Source organism: Prunus persica, chromosome G8 (assembly GCF_000346465.2).
Source record: "Prunus persica cultivar Lovell chromosome G8, Prunus_persica_NCBIv2, whole genome shotgun sequence".
Classification (NCBI taxonomy): Eukaryota; Viridiplantae; Streptophyta; class Magnoliopsida; order Rosales; family Rosaceae; genus Prunus; species Prunus persica.
This window is the reverse complement of record NC_034016.1, coordinates 20,786,940-20,811,097: the sequence shown is the minus strand read 5'-3', so window position 1 is coordinate 20,811,097 and position 24,158 is coordinate 20,786,940. Positions and strand designations below refer to the sequence as shown.

Genomic DNA, 24,158 nt, shown 5'->3' with positions numbered 1-24,158 from the left:
AGGCTTAAGGGATTGGTTTGCATGGTTGCTGCCATGTTATATTAGGCCACGCATGGCTTCAAAAGGAGGAGAATCCCTCACCAAGGACACTTTTAACCATCTTATGATATAAAAGTAGAGGGCAAAGGGCTTGCTAATTTTGGCAACTCATGGGGACAAAGTGGACAATTCGCTCATGGCTTTAGATTTGGGTTTGGAATAAAGAAAGTTAAGAGAAAAGAGAAAAGAGGGTAGGAGGAGGGCCTTCCAAATTCCCTCCTTGGTGGGGTTTGCTTGGGGCACTTTCACTGTACACTAGGATCTGAGAGAATAATAATAACAAAAGAAAGAGAGACAGAAAGGGAAAAGAAATCCTCAAATATATTATGGCAACCAAGAAAATGAATTAATTCTAACCCTCCATAATAATTCAATGACAACTTGATGAAAATAATTGCAGATAGAGAAGCTTGGAATAGTATTTAAAATCACCCAAAAAATCATTATGTGTTTTTCAATAATTATAGGTTGAGATAGAAATAAGGTGGAATGGAACTCACTATAAGCAAGCAAGGCTTCAAATCAGAAAATTCAATATCACCCAAATGATTCATTTCTCACTTGTGAATATAAGGGCTCGTTTGGAACTACTTCTCTAAGAAGCACTTCTGCTTATAAATGCTTTTATTATAAAGTTGTTGAGAATTTCATAAAAAATCGAAGTGCTTCTTGAAAAAGCACTTGGGAGTGCTTTCTGAAGAAGCACATGACAGGTGCTTCTCCAGAAAGCACTTCTATAATTCATAAGCACTTCTAAAATTTTATGCTAAACACTGTCAGAAGCCCTTTTGATTGTCATTAAGCACTTTTAGCTCTTCTAAAAGCATTTCCAAACGAACCCTAAGTTAAGTTGGCTACAGCAAATGTGCTCCCAACTCTGCATCTGAATTTGAATTCATTTTTCTGTGATTTAGATTATATAATAAAAAAAATACATAATAGGAAAAATTAAGATGGGTTTTAGGAGGAATTAATGGTTGAATAAAGGTAGACAAATTTTATTAGTGTTTTATATGATTGCACATTAAAAAAATATTAAATATAAAATAGTCAATCAATGGATCAATCATGTTAATAGTGGGGTACTATATATTATAGAAAAAGGTTGAGTTGAGAAGGGTCGGTCCATCTATCTATCTATATTGCCTTTTGCCACCACCACCCTTTGCCTTGAGACAAAGCTTTTTAAGCTTCTCATTTTCCTAAGTCTCCTTCATGTAAGAAATCGCTCCTTTTAATATTCATTCCATTCAAAAATCAATCAAGGCCCTTTTAGGGTTTGGGTATTTTATTACAGCAACAAAGGAAAAGACAGAAAGTGCCAACGTCACACTTCAAAAATGAAAACGAACACAAAAAAAAAAAAATTGATTTTTTTTTTTGATAAAAAAAGAAAAAGAAAAAAAAAAGAAAAAGAAATCTAGTGATGAATTGAGTGGATATTGGGCTTCTTCCTCGTCTTTGCTTTAGCTGACCTCCTTTGCAGAATTTCTAGCTTTTTCTTGGGTTCCCTAGCTTGGCCTTTTTCCTCTACTTGTGTGTTATTTCTTTTTTATTTTCTTTTGTTTCAAGAAATTTCCAATTTGCCTCGCTTAGTCTGCCACCATAATCATCACACTACCTGTACACTACAAGCCTACAAAATAACACACCAGGCTGCTACTGAGTACTGAAATATCCTCTTCATAATTTACCCTGTCGCTCTCTAACTTCAAATAGAGAGAGAGAGAGAGAGAGAGAGAGAGAGAGAGAGAGAGAGAGAGAGAATCATATAGAAAGGAGAGACTTATTGGATAGTGATGAGGTCCTGAGTCAAAAAAAAAAAAAAAACATCTTATTGTCTGTTCTTTCCATGTTGGATTTGCATGGACAACAGCTCTTGATAATGGTCTGAGAGAGAGAGAGGGACATCTGTATTGTATAGGTTTTGCAGAGTTGCTCAGACAAGCAATCCATGCCCCATGGCCTATCTAAGATAGTGACATGGAGATCGAATAACCCATCATCATCATCATCATCATCATCACTACTTCACGAGATTGAATATATATTTTTTGCTTTTTATTTTTTGCCACTCAAAAATGAATATATATTTATGTGTTTCTGTGCTTCTGCCACCTGTTGTTTCTGCTTATTAGTTTGTGTCCAAAAGCAGCTAGCTGGGATTCTCTCTATTTTCTGCTTAGGTTTAAGTCTTTCTCATTTCCCCTGCTAATTTGTTCAAAGGTGCAAAAGTGAACAAGCAGGAAGGAGGGAGAGAAGATCTCCCTATTCTCAAATATCTAAAGAGATCTCTCATCAGCTTCCTTTCAAATTTAATTTGTTTTTCTCTGTTTTGGAGTTTTCCTCTCAGTCCAAGAAGCAACAATGTTTCCTGCTATGTCTAATTCCACTTCTTTGTCTGAGGAAGCTAATAGTCTTTCTTCTGACTTTGGCCCCTTAAACCCACTCCTTCTCTCCACCAATATTTCTCCTCATCAATCTGATCACCAGCACCAGCAACCAACCAACAAAATCAAAAAGAAAAGAAGTCTCCCTGGAAACCCAGGTACTAATTAATCACACTGTAAAGCCTACCCTTTACTTTCAATTAGATTTGATGTAGTTTAGACTATCGCTTGTACTCAAAAATATTATGTTTGATTATATTATGGATGTGTTTGTTGCAGACCCAGATGCTGAAGTGATTGCATTATCCCCAAAGACTCTACTGGCCACAAACAGATTTGTGTGTGAGATTTGCAACAAGGGGTTTCAAAGAGATCAGAACCTTCAGCTTCACAGGAGAGGCCACAACCTTCCATGGAAGCTGAAGCAAAGGAACAACAAGGATCAGATCAGAAAGAGAGCCTATGTCTGCCCTGAGCCCTCATGTGTTCATCACCACCCTTCAAGAGCACTGGGTGACCTCACTGGGATCAAGAAGCACTTTTGCAGGAAGCATGGGGAGAAGAAGTGGAAGTGTGACAAGTGCTCCAAGATCTATGCTGTTCAATCTGATTGGAAGGCTCACTCCAAAACCTGTGGTACAAGAGAATATAGATGCGACTGTGGAACCCTTTTCTCCAGGTGATTAATTTTTTCTCATTATTATTTCTTTAAAACTTTAAATAAAAGTTGCACCAAAATGAACACCATAAATACAAGTGACTGTCATCTGAACTTGCCTGCCGTGCTCATGTGTGTGTTTGAAACTTTGAAATTAAAGAAAAAAAGAAAAAAAGTAGCACTCAATTATAACCTTTTGGTTTTATATATGTTGTGTCCTCAAGTCCTTGTAGTTGATGCTTCATCGAGTTCTTTTGCTTAAAAGTTTTTTTATAAAAACAATTCGAATTGGTTTTCTTTGTTTTCTGCTTCTGGTATTTTGCAATGGAGTGTGTCTGCTGCTGCTGCATATGGTCTAGAACAATGATGGGGAAGCTAAGAAAAAGTTAAAGAAGTTTGAAGAACTTTTGGGGATGTATATTTCATGGTTGGGGAAAACCCGTGACCAGTTTTATATATATATATATATATATATATATATATTTTTGTCTTGGACATGAAGCATGTGGCATTAATTAGTTGCAGAAGGCAGAGAGACTCTGATGAGATGAGCTTGGTCATTATGAAAAAAACTGATAAATCTGCAAGAATATCTGCTGCTGCTGCTATTCTGAACCTCAGTTGCTTTCTTTTTTCCCTCTTATCAATGTAAATCTCTCATTTCTTGAGCTTGTTTTCATGCACGACTCTTTTTTCAACCAAATCGTAATTCTTTTCCATTTCAATTTATCCATTCATCCATCCCCATCTTTTTGCATGCATTATATAATATTAAGCTTCAATCATGGCATTGGCATGCATCCATATTCATGTAATTTAATGAATGTATATATCATTTTTCTTTGACGTTTATGTCCCTCACTTCTCTAATAATTTCTGCTCGATTGTTACATTATTTTTCAGTTTGTTCAAGTTCTGAATTATGACTTATATATTGTGTTGGCTTGTGAATAATGTGCATACATATATATACATATAGGAAGGACAGCTTCATAACTCACAGGGCATTTTGTGATGCTTTGGCTGAAGAAAGTGCAAAACTGTCAGCAAGCCAGTTAGCCGCCACCACCACCACAAACCCAAATATTATGACACCTCAAATATCTCTCTTCCCTTTCCAAAACCCACCACCTCCCTTCACCACCATCTCCCTCACTCCCTGGGACCCACCTCATCATCAAAACCCTAACCCTAACCTTAATCACCACCTCATCAAGACTGAATCTCATCACCACAACCATTTCCCAACAACACAACCCCACAAGGGTTTGTTGACCTCACCCTTCCAAAACCTTCATCTCAGCACACATCACAGCTCAAAACCCTCCACGTCATCCGCCCACCTGTCAGCCACTGCGCTCCTCCAAAAGGCTGCAACCGTTGGTTCTGCATCATCAGCAGCAGCCTCTGCTGGCCAACAGGCTCAGTCCGCTGGCTTGACCGTGGGCGAGTTTGGAACAGCGAGCCATATGAACATGATCTCGACCGACTATCTAGGCGAGTTCACGTCCGGGGATCTCACCACGTGGCAGAAGACTGACCGCCTGACAAGGGATTTTCTTGGTCTGACCGGGGATGGCACGGGGAATCATAATGTTGGTGCTGTTAACGTCGTCAAGGACATGCTAACGTACGCCGGGGGCGTAGAGTTCCATCAACAGCAGCAGCAGCCGTACGATCAGCCCCTGCGTGGTCATAATAATTCGCTGCTGCTGAAGCCCCAAGGTTTTGGGTTCGCTGAGACCACTGCTGCTGCCTCGGAAACGTGGGGAGACTGTTGACTGCGTTGAGCCTCAAGTTTGACCGTGAGGGTAAAAGAGTAATATGGAGTTTTTTGAAATGACAAAAAGACCCTTGCGTCCCATGACCCTCCTCCAAACTCCAGACATAAATATGGCAAAAAATGGGTGAAATTAAACTCTTTTTGGATTGTGATAGTTGTTTTTATATTTCGTACGTGAGTGAGTCTTTAGCTATCGGTCACAAAAAAAAATTTCCATATTTTACTAGCTAGCTTAATTATCTATTAATCTTTTTGTTTACATTTTATGAAGCAATTTTCCTGAAAGGTCTTTACGTATTTAGGAAATCACATAAGGAGTTTGACTGTGTTCTAAGATCCCGTTTAATTCACGAAAAAGATTTAGTTGCGTTATGAGTGCATTCTGGTCGTAGACCAACGAGTACGTATCAAAGAATGCACTCTGTCTCCCAGTACTAATAACATGCACGGTGTGCATCATTGCATGCACTGGAATTCCAATAACACCCTCCTCCTCCATTTACAACTTAATTACAAATAGATTAACGGCCAAAACGGTAATTAGAAGTGAATGGGAACAAAATAATAAGAGATGTAAGTAAAGCATGTTGGTAGAGAGGCTAACAAAATGACTGGAATAATAGCTTCGATTGAACATTTGTAGCTATAGCCTATAGTCAAGCAATGAATTTCATGGATATAATTTCACGTATAATATAATAAGATTTTACTAGAATTAATTAAATAAACTTTTATGGAGATAATTTCAAGGTGTCAAATCAAAATAATTAACCATTTGTTTGCATGATGATATCTTATATTCAAAAGTGCATCATTACCGTTCTTCCATGTATGTGATGATTATCATGTGGTATTTGGAATTTGAGAATTTAAGAACTTTTTTAATGTCACTTATTTTTTTGGGGCAGAGAACAACTTCCTTACTCCCGTTTTGCATTGCCTCCTTTTTTCTATTCTCTTAATATTACTTATTAAAGGAGACTAAAGATAGGAAGAACGAGGCAATGCAACAAAAATAGAAAAGTATTTCTTGAGAGGATGACTGGGTATAGCGTGGAAAATTGTAAAAATTTCAAGGGAAGATGGCCTTTTCTAAAGAGAGACAGAGAAGACTAGGCCGTAGACTGTAAAACTACTTGTGAGCGTGAGTAGAAAGGCAAACCAATAAGTTGATGGTGTGTGTATCTGTGCTGGGTGTGATGGTGGTGGTCCGGGGACATGCATAGTGGTACTACTAAACCCAGGAAAAGAGAAAAAGAAAAGAAAAGAGAAGTAGAGGAAAAATAAAAATGAAAGATTGTAAAATGTCAACGGTTATGAAAAAGATGGTAGCTTGCTCTATAGATAGATAGATAGATAGATGCAACTTTGAAAAATAATTCTGAGTCTTCTTTTTACTTGATGGATGGACTGCTCTTTATCAATTTCTGTGCACTTCCCCACATCACTGGCTCACAGCCTTTGGCTTGGTTGGCAGCTCCTCCCATAATTGTAGTAATGTCTTCTTCTTTTTTGTATATGGACCCGGCTATTGATCACCAAATCCCAACCCTAGATAAACTCTGCTTAGAAATGTTTGCATGTTTAGGTCTTAATTAACTAATTGGTTTGATTTGCTTAAATTGATAAAGAGATTATCAAATTGCCTCGTGCCATAATCCCCATTCAATAAGTTGTTTAATCAGATTTGAATGTCCTAATCTAATTCGATATATAAGGATCGGTTTTGGCTTGTATCCAATTCGACACCCGATTACATCTCCAAGTTCCTTACTCAAAATTTGATGTGTTAGGTTAATGGATCATTAGGTTGCAATTATCATTTGTATTTAACTAATCCATTTGTGCATGTCAATTGTTGAACATTTCTTTTTTCAAACACATGAGGTAAGCGTTCTTTTCAAACATCTTTGACCTAATTAAAGGAATGGATCTTGTTGCTACAACCCAGTATATCCACCAAAAAAGAGAGAGAGAGAGAGAGAGAACCTAGGGATTAATGAAAGGAAGGGTTGGGTGGTTATGGTATATCCAAGCTTTTAGAAAGTTTATGTATAAGTTGCAGGGTTAAGGTACAATATATGCCATTTGCCTAGTAAAAGGGACTGCATCTTTTTATCTGCACAACCAGACAAACCAAAAGCTTCTCCTCCCTCTTCTATTCCCTCTCTTTCTTTCTTTCACAGCATCCTTATTCCCTTGCATATGTCATCTTCCACCAGGGAATCTCTCCTCAACAAAACCTCCTTTTCCCCTCTTTTAATTTGTCCTTCCAATTCTAATAATTACCCAAACCCCCTTTTCCATCCTTTTTTCCCCCTGTGCTGCAAATTCCCATACAACTCCTCCTTTTCCACAACCCTCTCACTTCTACTAATTCAACAAAGCTTGTAGAACTTAATGCACATTTATATGTTTTGACAAAATGAGATCAAGAATTATTTACCCAAGAAAAAGTTGGATTAAGATTTAAAACTTCCATGACAAGAATCCACCCTCCAACTTAAGTTTATGCTTGATTTTGCTCAATTGTACCCATTTCAAAGAAGAAAAAAAGGTCGAAAAATGCTACTTATCCGAATTAGATAATGCTGTGTAAGTTAGAAGAAAAATTTTCTAGAAATAGTTGGCATTGTATAAGCCTCTGAACATTTGCTTCTGGGTACTATACATGGACTGTTTGTTCATGTTCCCAGCACGCCTGTGGTCCTTAATTGATACTACTTTCTCAGTTACAACTAAGAATACTTTAATTGACCCTATCCCATCAATTCCATCGACACATAAAATACAATGTTTTCATATCAAATTACGAAGGAAAAGGTCCCCTATTTCTTTTCAGCGACAATTTTTAGCTACTCTTTCTGTGAAGTAACGCAACATATAACTCAAAAACTGTAATCCGCAGAGCGCATCAGGAACCTAAAAGTTGCAGAGCATATGTAATCACATAGAATGTACAACCAATGATACAACCATATGCTTAAAGCTAGTGATGACTTGAATTCTAGGAGCCTGTGGATGAACACTTGTAAAGTACTCTTGAGAATTCAAGGGGGGGAAAAAGTTTCTGTAATGAATATGCATCGATTTGCTCCGTCAAGATACTATGGGACCAATTTCTTTAAGAAGTTTTGTCAGACCCCGGGTTTTGGCCCACCCCAATCCACTCCCAAATACTTATCTAACACATTCTTGTATGCCTGCAACAAAGAATACGGTAAATGAGAATTTACATCAATCTACTCCGTATGCATCATTGGGCAACTAGCAACATTTTATACTGTACCGACAAATTTTCCATTTTGCTCATTTACGAAGGGGAAATCAATAGTTGCATGGAGAGTTAAACAAATTCACCAACTCCCCATCTAGGTGATGATTGGGAAATGTAAAGAACTAGGGCAAGAACAAAGGCATTTCAAACGAAAAGTCTAAGAAGGCTGTTTAATTGGGGGAAAATAAGGTTGTCAGTGGGTTGAAAAAGATCACAAAATTCACGAATAGAACACAAAGTTCTCAAATGAAGTGGATTCCAGCTGTACAACTGGTAAATAAAGGGAAAACATATACATCCAAAACTATCCAGAAGAATTACATACATAAGAAGGCCATGCAGCACAGCATTATTAACATGACAAGGACCCATGGCCCATCAGAAAACTTCCAGTAAAATTAGAAATGCTAAGGTCATGCAAGCAAACAAAATCAAATGATGAAGTTAAAATAATTAACTTTTTTCTTATCTCTGATCATGGAAAAGACGAGATTGAACCATGGTTCCATATTAACAACTAACTTGTGACCCTGTTCCCTGCCCAGCTATAGTCAAGACTAGATAATCTTAACAACATAATGGACAACAGCAGAGTGGCTTTCTCCACTCTAGGGACAACCAACAAAGAGTGCTTCAAATTTTGATATTTTTATACATTTAAAATGACAAGAATATCAAACAGGACTATGTACTTAACTATAGTAGTCCGTGACATCAATTTTAACTAATTTCCAACTATATAAGAATCTGCATCGACTATTCCAGAACAAACTAGTCTGCTTAGGTTAATCATGTTTTCATACCAGAGATGGTCATCATACAGAAGGTGAGCCAGTGAACATCTTACACTCCGAATCATCCCCTACCCAATTTTTTCTTACAAACATTATTGAGTACCCACCTACCTAACACGAAAATATGGGAACAAATCAAGAACAATCCGTATGTGCACATTATACTCCACTATTTGATGACAGAAATAGATGTTATCATTAGTGTCAAAAGACATGTTTCAACATGCACAGCATTACCTGGAGTGCAAATAATTCTTTCCCGTTTAGAATTGCATCCATCGCAGCGAATTGGTCGTCAAATGCCCCATAGAAAACTTGGTAGAATCTGTTCCTGAAATGATGAATAAGAATAGCAGATTGAAGCTGAATACAGATCTTCACCTTTTCACAAAAGATTTAACGACAAATTAACAATTACCGATCTTCCTCAGTGATCTGTTGATCCATTTCTTCAAATTTACATGTAAGCACTTCTGCTCCCACTGGTGAAAGCAAGTGCAGTATTAAAGCCTCTAGAGTTCTTGGGAAATTTTTCTGCAAAAGATAATATAAACGTTGCTTGATCGCTAGCTTGTAAACTAAGTTACCAATATATACAAAACATAATGTGGCTGCGATTACAAAGAGATCTTTGATCAGAAACAAAAATCTATTTAATCAGAGCAGCTGCATTAGTCCCCTCACCACTTTGCCATGACGGCGTTACCAAAGGGTATAGCTTATGAAAGTCACTAAAAATCAAGGGTTAAAATGAGAAAAAGGGAGGAGGAGGGGTGTCCTGCCCAGCTGCATTCTCGCACACCCTTTAGAAGAAGAAAAAAAACATACAGAAACAAGAGAAAAAGCAGTCAAGCCTCTTCAAAGGAGAAACTACCAAGGCTCACATTTCTGTTAGATGGGACAATTTTCACTAGCAAAAGCATAGAGACATCATCATAAGGGACGAGCATCCAGAATAATAGACAAAATAGGGAATAAAGACGACCCATAAAATTGAAGGTCCTAGATGAAAATTTTCCCCTATCCAAGTAAGAAGACCTGCTCTTTGCTTCAGCTGTTACTATATCGTATGCAACACACGCCTACTTAATGGAAAATGCCTTGCTTTATCACACTTTTTTATATCAACAAAGAACATCTCACATGAAACGAAAGTCTAGTAACCTATTACAATTTACTAGTTTAAGCTATAAAGTGAAAGTAAAACTGTTCAAACTCACCACCATGGCCAGAAATACATTTCTAAAAGTGCACGGTTGAAGAGCCCAAATAATTTTAGCAACTGGGTCATCTTCCAAACTAAATGAATTTGCTCTCACAACTTTGGTGAATTCATCTTTCACACTAGCTGCAGAATCAGTTGTCGTAGTGGATTGCACTGGTTGTCTTAGCTCAGCAGCATTAACACGATGGTGAACTAAAGAAACAAGTTCATGAAGAGCATGGATAGCGAGGGGTTCCAGTTCATGCGACATGGTTCTTTGCTCTAGTTCCTTCCCTTTAAGATCCTTTCTCTCACATGCCTGATCCAAATCATTGTCATTCTGATCTGGGTGGGTATCATATCAAGTTATGGATGTCAGCAGAAAGAATTTCCAAGGCCATAGAGATTCACTACAAATTTCCTTTCTTTTCTATGATAAATAATTGGAATGAAGCAATACCTAGTAATCTTAATATATGATGATCTATCAGTGAGCTTATAGATACTGACCTACTCCTCCATTATTGAGCACCACACACGTATGCTTTTTCTTGTTCTCCATTTCAGCTAAAGAAGATTTAGGCAGCACTCGGTTCTGTCCTAAAAATTAAATATACTTATAGTGCTCAATTCTAAACTTCCGATTCAAAGATTTAGGGGGGGGTTGGGTGGGTGGTCGTGTTAAGGGGAAGAAAAGACAGAAAATATGACCGCCATATTAAATAAACAGACAAATATATATCTACCTCCGTGTGTGTGTGTGTGTGTGTGTGTGTGTGTGTGAGAGAGAGAGAGAGAGAGAGAGAGAGAGAGAGAGTGTGTGTGTGTGTGTGTGTGTGTGTGTGACAGAGAGAGCGAGAGAGGTATGTACCATTTCTTTATCTGTCAATCTTTCGATGCAGATTTGAAAAGTAAATGAATCACAAGAGAGAAACAGAATCAAGTTAGCTGTTCTGGAAATGCTTTGCCTACTAGCTAAAATAGAAACTCTACAACAAACCTTCTTAATATTATACGCAGATAATATGCATCCATGTGTTCTGACATGTTTGACACTATGTTGGACCGCCACCAAAAGTTGACAGCAATGGTCAGATCATCACTGTCTACCTGGTGGAACCTGTGGCAAACAGAAATAGCCATTAAGAATATTTCATTCAAGTTATATATTACAAAAGGAGGGGGAGGGAAGGAAGAAAAGAGATAAGACTCCTAATGAACACTGATGGATATTAAACCTTACCAGCCTTCAGGAATGAAAAGTGCGTCACCTGCGTGAAGAATAACCTTCTGCGAGTACTCCATTAAACATTGTGCTCTTGGATAATTCGAAAAGTCTGGGTTCTCTAAAGGAACAGAACTGCCAAGAGGCCACAAGAGGGAAAAATAAAAACACTGAAAGGCTGCATATAGATCTCTTTATTGATAGAAAGATAGATAAATGAGTAAATAAATAGAAGCATTGAATTTTCATAATTAAACAATTTGAGAAGACATTTAATTTGAATTCATATAATTAATACAGAAAGTGCCATACCTATGATTTGATGCCTCCCCATATATTGGCATAGGGTATAAGATAGCACTTGCTGAAGGAGGCCATAAAACCACTGCGAAGCATACAAGTTTCTTATTGAAAATTATTAAATAAGAAGAAAAAAAACTCTATTTTAGACAAAAATTGCATGCAACTTCAAACCAAGTTTTCAGGATAGAAATAATCCTTAAATTTGTGGCCCTACAATAATAAGGCTAAACAATCACTTTTCTAGGAATGCAAGTAAACTATAAAAGCAAAGATCACTTCTCTTTCTTTGCATCTAACCATTCCGTGAACAAAGAGCACCGGTAATATACAAAACCTAGTGAATCTGAAGTTGGAAAAGACCCTATGCACTAAGAGGGCCATAGAAAGTGATTTGACCTTGTTTGCAGCCAGAAACTATGCAGAGAAGGTTATGGTGTGGATCATAGTGAGTGCTTGATCTAGCTTGAGCATTGTTCATCCACAGGTTTGTGGAAGCTAGTACTTTATCCTCCAAAAATACAGGCTACAGAAAACAACTGGTGTTCATTAGAAATCAAGGATGTAGAAAAGGATTCTTTAGTGGTAGCCTGTAGAGTAAACAGTAAGGACCAGTACAGGAAATTCACAAACCGTTTGGATATCCTCCCTCAAAGATTCTAATTGAACCCTGTCTTCATTTTCAGTATTGATTATTGGTACCTGAATCACACATGACAAAAGTTACATCCCAAAGATGTGAGACCATTACCCTTCAAACAAACCTAAAAAGTCTAACATACTACATAAAGTACATCCTAAAAAATATTCATCCAAATAAGGAACAAAAGTATCCTAAAATGACTAATCATAGGCATGGCATTAACAACATTAATGAAAAGAAAATAGATTATACTTAAACACAAAGATATCCATCATCTTCAAGCCTTTGAATGTTAAACCTGTGCTAAATATATTTGTTGAGGAGCATCCTCATAGGGCTCACGGTCATACTCAGATACAGGCTCCAGTAGTCCACGCTGTTCTGATTCAAAACAAGCACCAGAACCATCCTCCGAATGACGCATGCGTTGCTTACATAGACCAATGAAGGCAGAAAATGGCAGCGGTACCTACAAAAGGAAGGGGTAGTAAACCAGTTAGGCCCAATGAGATCCAGAAGAGACAAAAATTCAAAGCTCCAGACCATTAGCAAACACCATATAGATTACCCTCTCATGGCTTCTAAGATCACCGTAGAAGACAGGTGCAGAACTAGATAGCATAGCCTCCACAACACACAATCCGACTCGTTCCTAGTTTTCCATTCATCAGAATGATATCAAGCACAAAATTCAATTCAGTTAAAGGAAAGAAGTCAATAGTACATGCAATGAGCACATGACTAGAAACCGAAACAAAGATAACAGCTGATCCCAGAAAATATTATGCAGCAGCAGCTAGCTCCTTGAAGCATAATTCAGGAGAAAGAACTGGTTATTGGTTTAGTATATCATTATATGTATCTCAAATACGTTACGCGGAAGGCTGGTCCTCTCGGGTCGCGGGTCGCGGCCTGGTGGTGGTCGTCCCAGGGTGGAGGCCTGGTAGTGGTGGTCTGTCCTTAGAGAGAGAAAGAGAAAGAGAGAGGAGGCGACGGCTCAGAGGAGAGAGAGACAGCGTGAGGTTCTTTAAAGTCAGGAAAAAAAAAAAGGACCCGACCCGCCTAGCGCCTAGGCGCCAACTAGGCCGATTTTTCGAACAAAGCTATTTTAACTACGCAGTTCCTAATTTACTCAAATTTAGAAAACGAAGCAGACTTGAAGAAGAAAAATAAACTTAAAAAAACAGAGAAACCTGCAAATAGTCGAGGCCGCCATTCGATGGATTCCATTTGGAGAAAGCTTTCCAATCCTTAACGCAGCCATTGAAAACCTATTGAGAAGAATAAAGCAAGAACACGCGGAGCAAGTGAGAGCCAGCAATGCTTGTGAATAAGCAGGGCGCGAAGAAATTTGCAGTTTATTATGTGAAATAACAAGAAAATTACAGCGGGAACATTCGTGGATTCGATCCGAGACTCGAAGTCTCTGGCCGAAGGAGCTTCCTCCAACCTCTGAATTTGCAGAGATTCCTCCATTGCTGTTCTCACTGAGCTTCGGTTACTGACCATAGCAGAGAGACATAGCAAATAAATTTATTTAAAAAAATAAAAAATAATGTTAATGAGATAGGAAGCTAAGCCCAAGTTCCAGGCCCAAAATAAAGCCCAATGGGTCAACCAAAATATGAAGCGATCGAAGTCATGAAGGGAACCCACGGATCATAACGAGTTAACCGAAATTTGAGCCTTTTTTATTTCACATTTTAGGAAACACACGCAAACACTCTCACGCACTCTCTCTCTCTCTCTCTCTCTCTCTCTCTCTCTTTCTTCCAAGATTCAGTGCAATGGTGAATTGAATTTCAGGGCAAAGATCAAAATGGAGACAAGAAAGAGATTTTCGTATGGGAAGATTTACGTAGCATATGGTTTTCTTATGAGCCTCATTGGCAATGGGAATTTTGCTACTGCTCTTTCAATCACCGTGACAGACTTGGAATGTGTCTCGGAGCAAGTTTTGTATGAGGGAGATACCGTCTCCGGAAACTTTGTTGCTATCGACCATGACATCTTTTGGAGCTCCGATCATCCCGGTATCGATTTCACCGTAAGCTTCTTGTCACCCATTTCTATCAATTTCTTCTAATGTGTTTGTTGAAATTCCATGATGGGGCATTTTGCATGTACTTTATATTGGAAAATCACAATATTTTAATTACTAAATAATCTAATGTTATGTTGTCAAACTGTGAATCAAATCAAGACTGTTAGATAATAATTGAATTCATATAAATAAAAAAATGCACGATTTGTTTTCAAATGGATGTGCAACTTTTGCGTGGTTTATGCAGGCGATGACTCCAAGAGGTATCATAGTGTTCTCTCTAAAAGGAACATCGGGGGATAAGTTTGAGTTCAAGGCGCCGCAGAGCGGAATCTACAAGTTCTGTTTTCGCAATCCGGTTTCAACTCCGGAGACTGTATCTTTCTACATTCATGTTGGGCACATCCCAAATGAACATGACTTGGCTAGAGACGGTCAGTTAGTTCAACGTGCTTTTTGAACCTGGTAGCAAAAATATGAACACTAGGAGACCATATGATCTTTGTCTTTTTTATTTTTGGTGCAGAACATATGGACCCTCTTAATATTAAGATTGCTGAGCTGAGGGAGGCATTGGAGTCTATAACAACAGAGCAAAAGTACCTTAAAGCACGAGATGCCAGGCATCGATATAGTAAGCCTCATCTACCCCTCTGCAAGCTCTCTCTCTCACAAATTTAAACAACCCTAAATTTTCTAATTATCGTGGTTTCTTTCTTAATTAACGTAATCTTGGTTTTGTGGCCTTAACAGCAAATGTTAGCACCAAAAAACGTGTGATCTACTTCACACTTGCAGAGTACATTGTGTTTGCTGCTGCAAGTGCTCTTCAAGTGGTGTACATCCGCAATCTGTTCAGCAAGACGGTTGGCTACAACAGAGTTTAAGCTTCCTCATTTTCCTTGATTAATTTATTTTTCTTCTTATAAATTCATAATAACTATCTTGTTCTCTCTTTTTCTCGGTAGCTTTTGAAACTTCAGCTAAATAAGGCAAACTTTACTAGCACATTTCAAACACTTCAATACACAAATTTTCCTTACCGTTTCATTTTCAACTATTAGAGTATGGTTGTATCAGTGAAAACTTTACATGAAACGGGTGTATGTTGTTTCTCGTCATTCCAATCAAAATTCAACTAAGAGACCTTGTATCAAATGGAACACAAATGAGTAAATGTTTTTAAGTTTGTAACGTTTCAGTCCAACTACCACTAGTACTACAAAGGACACAAAGAAAATGCCATAATAACAATCCTTGCATGTGTTGTCCTACTGGGACTACATGACTATATTATATGAGAACATATACAACAGGCCTGCCTGCTTGAGAAAAAGGCAGAAAGCTGCTTTGCACTATGATTGAGCATGATTTGAATGTACTAGCTCAGTAGGCATTAATTATTTCTCAAATTGACCTGACCATAAGCACAGCAAAAACGAACTAATTTTATCTCAGGCACAAGAGATAATGATGCCTCAAATATTAATTTGTTGAATGCTCAATTAAGTTGTTGTGGGTTGAGATCATTTTAGCACTTCAATTGGGAGAGGCCCCAACAACGAAAACTTTAAACCCAGTTATTTCTTACCGATCAGTCAACTGGTCAGATCTCTAGTGTTCAACTTTGGCAAAGCCTTCAAGGAGCCAATCGCTACTTTAATTAGTAATTATATTTCAATTTTTATTTAGTATTTAAAAAAAGCTAAGATATTACTTAATTACAAAAAAAGAAAACAATATTGCCGTATAGCCGCTCGGCTATACTTTTAAAATATTCCGATGTATTTTATACGTACAGCCAAGCTGCCATACTGTCAAAATATTCGAATATATTTGAAGAGTATAGCCGCGCTGCTATACTAAAAAAATTATACTGTATGATTGTTTGTTAATATGTTTTATGCAGTATAACCGACCGGCTATACATGGTTTTTAAGTTATTTTGAAAAAAAAATAAATAGTATAGCCGGGCGGCTATACTGGTACACCATCTTCAGACAGATTGGCTGATGAAGTTTGGGAAAAGGACAATCATAAAGTTAAAGACCTTGAAGCAGTTCAGATGTTGCAGGACATTTTCCTCGAAGCAGATAACAGGGAGTTGCAGGCAGAAGTTCTAAATAGAATGTTCAAAATATTTTCAAGTCATCTTGAAAACTACAAGTTGTGCCAGTAGTTACGGACTGTTCCACTTTTCATCCTAAATACGGCCGGTTTTCCTCCATCTTTTCAGGACATATACTTTTAAAAATTCTCGAGTATGCTGTGACTGTTGTGAATTGCGTTCCGGAGCAAGAATTACTTTCACTTTGTTGCTTGTTGCAGCAACCAATATCATCAGAATTAGTGGAAGTTCTTGGGGCATACAGGTAGGAATTGCGTCGTGTATTGAATTATTCACTTTCTCTTTCTAGTTCTCATTGTGGGAATTGAGTTTTAGCAATTAAGGGTGGTGCGACTTCGTTAATTTTGTATAAAAAGGTTTGTTATATATGTGGTGGCAGGTCATGCATCAGAACTTCGAATGCTTATTCGTTATGTGTTGCAAATGAGGCTGATGAAGTCAGGTCGTACACTTGTTGACATGATGGAAAGGTTAATCCTCATGGAGGATTCAGAAAATATTTCTCTGGCACCATAATGAACATGAGCAAGATTGGTCATGCTTCAATTCAGGTCTCCCTGGGAGAAAGATCATGGCCTCCAGCTGCTGGTTACTCATTTGTCTGCTCGATTTTTTTCAATTTTTCAAAAAACAAGTATAGCCGCCTGGCTATACTTATTTTGACACCTAGGCTGCCCAGTTTTTGCCCTTTTTTAAATAGTATAGCCGCCCGGCTATACTGAGTTTGACAAGTGGACGCCCAATAGCTAGTCGAGTCCTTTTTAAAATAAATAAATAAATAGTATAGCCGATCGGTTATACCCTTTTTTTATTTTTAATAAATTGTATAGCCACCCAGCTATACATATTTTGACATGTGGACGCCTGACTGCAGGGCGGTCCTCTTTTTCTTTTTTAATGCATCGTATAGCCGCACGGCTATACTCGGTTTTTTACCTTATTTTTTTAAAAAATTGTATGGCCGCCTGGCTATACTCTATTTTATTAATGTTTCTTTAAAATATAGCCACCCGGCTCTACTCGATTTTTTCTATTTTTTTTTTACATAGTATAGCCGATCGGCTATACTCTTTATATATATTTTTTAAGGATCCTTTTCTTCTTTTAAATTTTTTCCCTGATTTTCGTTTATCGATAAGAGTAGTTTAGAGCATTAATATTCGAGTATATTTTCGTTTATTATTTATTTGGTTAAATATCTTTTTGATCACTGGGTTTTACACGAAAATTCAATTTGGTCACTGAGAAAAAAATTTAGCCAAATTGGTCACTGTGTTTTCCAAAGTTTACAATTTATAGACATTTCATTATCTTTTGTTAAGTGTAGTTTTTATTTTTAGTTTTATAGAAAGCATGTTCAATCTTGTTCCCCTATTATATTGGTGCGATCAAATTTCTATATTTTGGTACTCTATAGTGAAGCTTGAATAGATTAAGTGATAACCGTATTGCGACTTTGGATGACAATGAGATGTAATCAAGGTGATAGAGCACCAAAATATATTGATCATAAGTTGTTGATTTCATTTTAATTTGGTCTAACTTTTTAATTTTTCTTAGGAAGAAGACTGAAAGTGCTTTCTAAAAAAATAAAAGTAAAAACTACGGAGAGTGTATCCAATTCAAACTTTTAAGTACGGAGGGTGTATCCAATTCAAACTTTTATAGAGTTTAAACTTCTAGATGTATTCAATTTAGACTTTTAAAGAGTATATAAAAGTCTAGTGGTATTCAATTGTGACTTTTAAAAAGTATTTAAAAGTTTGGTGGTATTCAGTTATGACTTTTAAAAAGTATGTAAAAGTTTGGTGGTATCCAAAAAGTTAATGACTTTTAAAAAGCTTATTAAATGAATGACTTTTCTATACTTTTAAGGCTAATTGTTAAGAGCAAAAGTCTTGCCAATTTACTAGTGACTTTTATCAACTCTATAAAAGTATTTAAGAATTTGCCATCTCTATGAAAGTCACTCACTTAAAAAAAGTCTTTATAAGTATGAATTGGATACACCCCTAAACTTAATGGAAGATAACATAATGTTTACAAATTGTAAACTTTAGAAAACACAGTGACCAATTTGACTGCATTTTTTTTTTTAATGACCAAATTGAATTTTCCTGTAAAATCCAATGACCAAAAAATTATTTAAACATTATTTGTTTAGTGAATAATTTGCATTTAAATACTTTAATTAATTTCATAATGTACTTAATAAATAGTAATTAATTATATTAAATTATCTCAAATAACTTTTTGGACTTTAAAATTATTTTTAATTTCTAAAATTATTTTAAAAATAGTTTCAATTATTTAAAATTCCTAAAAAATTATTTTAGTATTCCAAACCCTAAATTCAAGTCTCGAACCAAAATCCGTAGCTTCCAAACTTATTCTGAAACCGTTCGCAAACCTCGAAACCTAATCATAAACCTAAGCCTTTGAAAAAAAGGCAGAAAGCTACTTAGCCTTATGATTGTCCATGATTTGAATGTAATAGGTCAGTAGGCATGTAAGGCGTAGCTAGCTTGGCATTATTTCTCAAATTGACCTGACCATAAGCAAAGCAAAAAGGAATTAATTTGTTGAATGCTCAATCAAGTTGTCGTGTTCCTACTGTTCTGTTTATTTGTCGTGGGTTTATGCAATTTTCGCTTTGTTAGCACTTCAATGCAGAGAGGCCCCAACAACTAATAATTTAAGCCCAATTATTTCTTACCAATCAGTCAATCGGCTTGGTCAGGTGACGGCCCAGATCTGTAGTGTTGAAATTTCCCAAAGCCTCAAGGAGCAAATAAGAAAGTTTGGGATGCAATTTGTCCAAACACCAAGAATTGAACCTTATCCACTTATCAGCTCGGATAACTTAGGCTTCAAGTATTATGCATCATACAAAGTCAAAAAAATAAAAGCAATTGAAAGATGAGTAACGCAGATTCTTTCTTATTGAAAAATAAAAGTTACCCAAAAAAAAGTTTCAGTCCACCTTAAAATTGATGGCTCTGTCAAAGGTTTTTGGTATACACTTTGAATAAAAGTGAATTTGAAATCCAATATTTTATGTGGTAACAATAACCTTAAGAATTGTGAAAAAAAGTAATTAGTATTTGTCATTCTTTCTTAAATGGGATCTTATAAATGTAAGATGTGAAAGATTAGATGCACAGACATACTCTGGTTTATTACGCTTAAATGGAATCTCATAAATATAAGATGTGAAATGCTAGATGTTCAGACATATTCTGGTCTATTACGCTTTCACATCGAAATCCCATCTAAATATTAGCAAACTTTCTCATAAAATAAAAACCAACATATTTCAAATGTGAGATGACATAATATTGTTAAAGGCTAATTAAATGTCATGACCCTACTAGAAAAAGTGAAAAAAGAGGCATGAGATGTGATGGAAGAAGACGATGCATTTCAAATTTAAAGTGTACATATCATATTTTCTTTTTAATAAAAAAAAATAAAAAGATAGAAGAAAGAAATTTCAAAAGTCAGCAATTGGGAAAAAGCAAGGACCCGTACTACTACTACTAATATCATAATAATCGCCAAGTCCGCATCTCTCTCGCGTTTTATCGCGTTTGATTGAGAGATCAAAATGTGGGAGCCACTTTCACGCGGTCTGCGAGATGGCGGAGCCCACCACAATATCTGACTTTCTTTTTGGCCGTTTACTCTTATCCGCAGCCTACACGCGCGTCTTCAGTCGCAGCTTGTAGGCTCTTCTTCTTTTTGAAGTTTCAATTTTCAGAGGAACTTTTCTATTTAGAAGGTCAATAATATAATAAATTTATACATTTAGGCTTAATATTTGTGTTATATTTGCAGTGTTTGTGTTAACTCAATTTTTTTAATGGGTTGACAAAATACGACCCTTTAAGAAAACGAGTAGAAAATATCAAACACAAACACTACTCATTATAATCGCGAATCACATGACACAAGTTGACACGAACCGTTTCACCTATTAAAAATTTTAAAAATTAAAAATGAAATAAATAAAATGAAACCAAGCACAAAACCAACCACTGCGCAACCCCCTCTCCCATTTCTCTCCTCCTCTCTTAATCCTAATTACTCAATCAATCAGGAAGAAGAAGATATGGCTACTAAATCAATAAAAAATGCCCAACCCGCAGCATTAATCCCCACCACCCTCCAACCATCACCAACCCCACCCCAAAACTTAGTAACTCCGCCCCCGTCCCAGCCTTCTTCACCAACCACACCTTCTCTCTCCCCAAAACTTATCATAAGCATGACTAATGTTCATCATAATTTTAAAGTTTCATATTTGAATTCCAAGCTGCAAATTTATTTTAAAAAATTCAATTAAAAGATAAAAAGAAGAAGAGTATGATGGGGATTTTCAAAATTGAGTTGATGACAGGGTGGTGATGTGATTGCTTTTGGCAACGAGAGTGTTGCTATCCCGAGCCCAAATATTGAAATTTTTTTCGAATTCGTATCGTGTTAACAAGTCGTGCACAATATTGTCAGGTCTACACACACTTTGCATGAATACTATAACTCAAACCCTGAATCTTACTTAAGAAAGTAATTACTCCAGATCACTACATTAGTTGGCCTTTTACTTTCAAGTTTCAACTTAAAAACAGAAAAACAGTAAAATATGATAAAATGGTAGGAGATTAGTCTCGAATTTGATTGGATGCCGTTTCGGCCAATATTCCTATCCTTACTAGCAGGCGAGTAGGTTTGACCAAAAAACAAACAGGCGAGTAGGTTTGACCAAAAAAAAAAGGCGAGTAGAATGAGGACAGTTTAATTTAATTGTCTAAGCATAGGACCAAATCACGGGATTGGCGGGAAAAGATTATAACTCAAGCATTGTGCAGTTCTCGACCAATATTTTAATTTTAATTTTTAATTAATTAAGGTGTTAAAAATCTATTTGTATCAGGGAAATTATTACCTATAATAATTTTTTTTATAATGATTTTGGACGGTGAAAATGAAAATGACACAAATCTTAGGTTCATTTCCACTTGCAAATTGTCTTATTTCGACTGCTTCCAAGCTATCATTAAAAGACTTATTCTACTCTCACCTAACTACAATTATTATTAATTTAATCACTTCGATAATCGATTGAAGAAAATATAATGTCAATCACGGTGCTCTAAATTGACCCAATCCTTTCGGCATAAAATTCTTGCACCATCGAGAAGGACAAAAATAATAAATAAATAAATATATGTATACATATATATATTATCCCAAAATTAAAATTAAAATTATTAAAATAAAGGAATTTACTCCCCGATTTATTAATTCTTTGTCTTGCACTTACCTAAGATTAGTTGCAATGTCAGAGTCCGGTTCACCTATAATATTCATTCGGTTTTAATTCTGGATGACACAATTGTAGCTGGTGTATAATGCAAGCAAGACTGCTTCTAAAATAATTCTCATGTTTCCAACTCCAGAAGAATCAAAGGGCATGAAAGCCTCCAACATGTGCCAATTGAGCCATAAATATATTCAAAAGTAGACCAAATCAACAAATAATTATTTGGTTCATGTGCATAGTCTATATCTAGTTAGAGGAGGTTGTTATGCATTTAAATCGTATGAATAAAGATTTATTATAAGGTTGATTCGAAATATAAAAATAGAGAACATGCAATTATGATAATGGAGATTTCGGTAGTTCTAAATGTTAATCGCACACAAATTCCAACCACTCCGTCAAGAAAAATAATACTTCTAGAATAACAATTCCCTAATTTTACAATTTCTACTAATTATTTGGTCAAGGTGACATGAGCCAACATGCAAATTCTTTTTTAGTCACGCACAATTTAAAAGTGGCAACTCATTAAGCATGTTGTCATGGTGATGCGGTCCCCTTATTAGTATAGATTTGGAAAACGCATTAATCTCCCCATACATACAAACCATATTAGAATGGTCAAATTAAGTTCCATTTGAATGTGAACATGAAACATGTCGGATTTGCGTTCCTAACATGTCATAAGTTGTTAAGATATACCATCAAAATGTTCCTTTACAATCTAATTGTTGTATGGTGATTTTATCACTATTTTTATTTTCAAATAGAAATAACTTTATATTGAATTCAAGCAAACGCTAATTACGATTTATTTTAAGAATTATTCTAACCTTGCAATGAAGAGATATATGGATTCTTTCTTTGCCCATGAAGTAGTATTATAAGAGCAAGACCACATTTCAAATCGTAAGGGTAAGAGCAAAAAGCTTGAAAAGAAAATTAGAAAAAATAAAAGAAAAGGTACACCATGAACACTTAAAAAAAATGTATTGCAATTACATGATTTTACTTATATTTCTATACAAGTTTGAATTTTGTCACCCATCATCAGTCACCTAAATACATCACCTGAAGGAATATACCCAATTTTTAGGGTTAATACAAAGATGGAAGCACAGTAACCATCAAAGGTTAGTCCAGGAGAGTACACCGACATCAACAATGTAACTCCCAACATAGCTACACATGGTCAGAATGAATATGTTAAAGAAACACAACACAACTGAGAAACCAACAATAGAAATACAAAAGCATAAGCAGAGGCTAGAAGCTACATCCAAAACTACCAACACCTAATGTAAAACAGATAGCACCAGAAATACAAAATAAAGAAACATACTGAAAACTCCTAACCCAACCCCATGACTACTCCTAGTTTTTGTCAAAGCTTGGACCAAAATTGTGGAGTGACAAAAACGCCTTGCACCTTATCAACGTTTCTTCTAGATTGTGGGTAAGGCTTCTTCTTTCTTTTTTTGCTTTGTCCTGGTCCCAAACATTTTGGGACAGGGAAGTAGAAAAAAATATTTAGCCATGTGAGCTGTATGTGCAGCAGCTACGCATAAAATAATAATAATAAATAAATAAATAAAAGCCTCTTTGAGGCATTAGATCAAGCAACTTGTGGGCACACAGGTAGAGTTGTGGAGGGCTGCAACTCCTTGCGATGAAATGTCTACAATGAGCAGGAGATTCTAAGAAAAAAAGTATCGAAAATATAATTTTTCTCCTAATAAGCTTGTCTACAAGGAAAGAAGAGCTATTGCAAAATGCCCATTAGCTCTAGAAGAGGCAATATCGTCTTTCTTGTTTGTTTCTTTATCGTCTCTCTTATGAAAAGTTTTTTTTATGTACAGTCAAAAGCATACAACAATAGTGGGAAAAAAGAAGAAGTATGAGAGCATATATGAGAATCATGCATAGGAAGATAAGATTTGTTATGTGATTTGGTATTTATATCACAACTCAAAAGTCTCACACAATACATCATTTAATGAAATACCTCAAAATCAATAAGTTTTTGAATACCATGGTACTTTTTCTAATTTTTTAAAAGTCATAATTGAATACCACCGGACTTGTATTGATTATTTAAAAATCTAAATTGAATACCACCATATTTTTTATTGATTACTTAAAAATCATAATTGAATACCTCCGTACTTTTAAGCTTCAAAACAATCAATTAAAATTACAATTGAATACACCCCCCTTAAAATCATGAGTAAAATCATATAATTACAAATCCGGCTGAAATCCATTACATTAAAATCATGTACTTACAATCTATTAAAATTTCAATTGAATACACCCCTCGAAACATGTCGGATCTGCATTCCTATCATGT

At 36.1% G+C, this 24,158-nt stretch overlaps 3 protein-coding genes across 4 annotated transcripts; 2 read left to right on the top strand and 1 right to left on the bottom strand.

The window, feature by feature from the left end:
* On the top strand, positions 1,176 to 5,199 carry LOC18766555 (protein indeterminate-domain 12). The gene is made up of 3 exons (XM_007200953.2): positions 1,176 to 2,587; positions 2,709 to 3,108; positions 4,067 to 5,199. The coding sequence occupies exons 1-3, from the start codon at positions 2,407 to 2,409 to the stop codon at positions 4,866 to 4,868; spliced, it is 1,383 nt and encodes a 460-aa protein (XP_007201015.1). The 5' UTR covers positions 1,176 to 2,406; the 3' UTR covers positions 4,869 to 5,199.
* On the bottom strand, positions 7,616 to 14,041 carry LOC18766678 (jmjC domain-containing protein C). 2 transcript variants are annotated; one of them, XM_020553619.1, is made up of 16 exons: positions 13,700 to 14,041; positions 13,507 to 13,584; positions 12,882 to 12,965; positions 12,612 to 12,782; positions 12,304 to 12,372; positions 12,070 to 12,196; positions 11,683 to 11,755; positions 11,389 to 11,505; positions 11,146 to 11,265; positions 11,017 to 11,035; positions 10,656 to 10,740; positions 10,162 to 10,490; positions 9,360 to 9,475; positions 9,179 to 9,272; positions 8,951 to 9,052; positions 7,984 to 8,073 (listed from the first exon to the last, which is right to left on the bottom strand). In XM_020553619.1, exons 1-15 carry the CDS (start codon positions 13,820 to 13,822, stop codon positions 8,963 to 8,965), a joined length of 1,695 nt encoding a protein of 564 aa, XP_020409208.1. In that variant the 5' UTR covers positions 13,823 to 14,041; the 3' UTR covers positions 7,984 to 8,073; positions 8,951 to 8,962. The 2 variants fall into 2 exon arrangements, with proteins under 2 accessions (XP_020409209.1, XP_020409208.1); XM_020553620.1 differs by lacking the exon at positions 8,951 to 9,052 and having other exon boundaries at positions 7,616 to 8,073; positions 13,700 to 14,037.
* LOC18767428 (transmembrane emp24 domain-containing protein p24beta3) lies at positions 14,128 to 15,309 on the top strand. Its single transcript, XM_020570864.1, has 4 exons — positions 14,128 to 14,360; positions 14,605 to 14,791; positions 14,884 to 14,991; positions 15,111 to 15,309. The coding sequence occupies exons 1-4, from the start codon at positions 14,133 to 14,135 to the stop codon at positions 15,242 to 15,244; spliced, it is 657 nt and encodes a 218-aa protein (XP_020426453.1). The 5' UTR covers positions 14,128 to 14,132; the 3' UTR covers positions 15,245 to 15,309.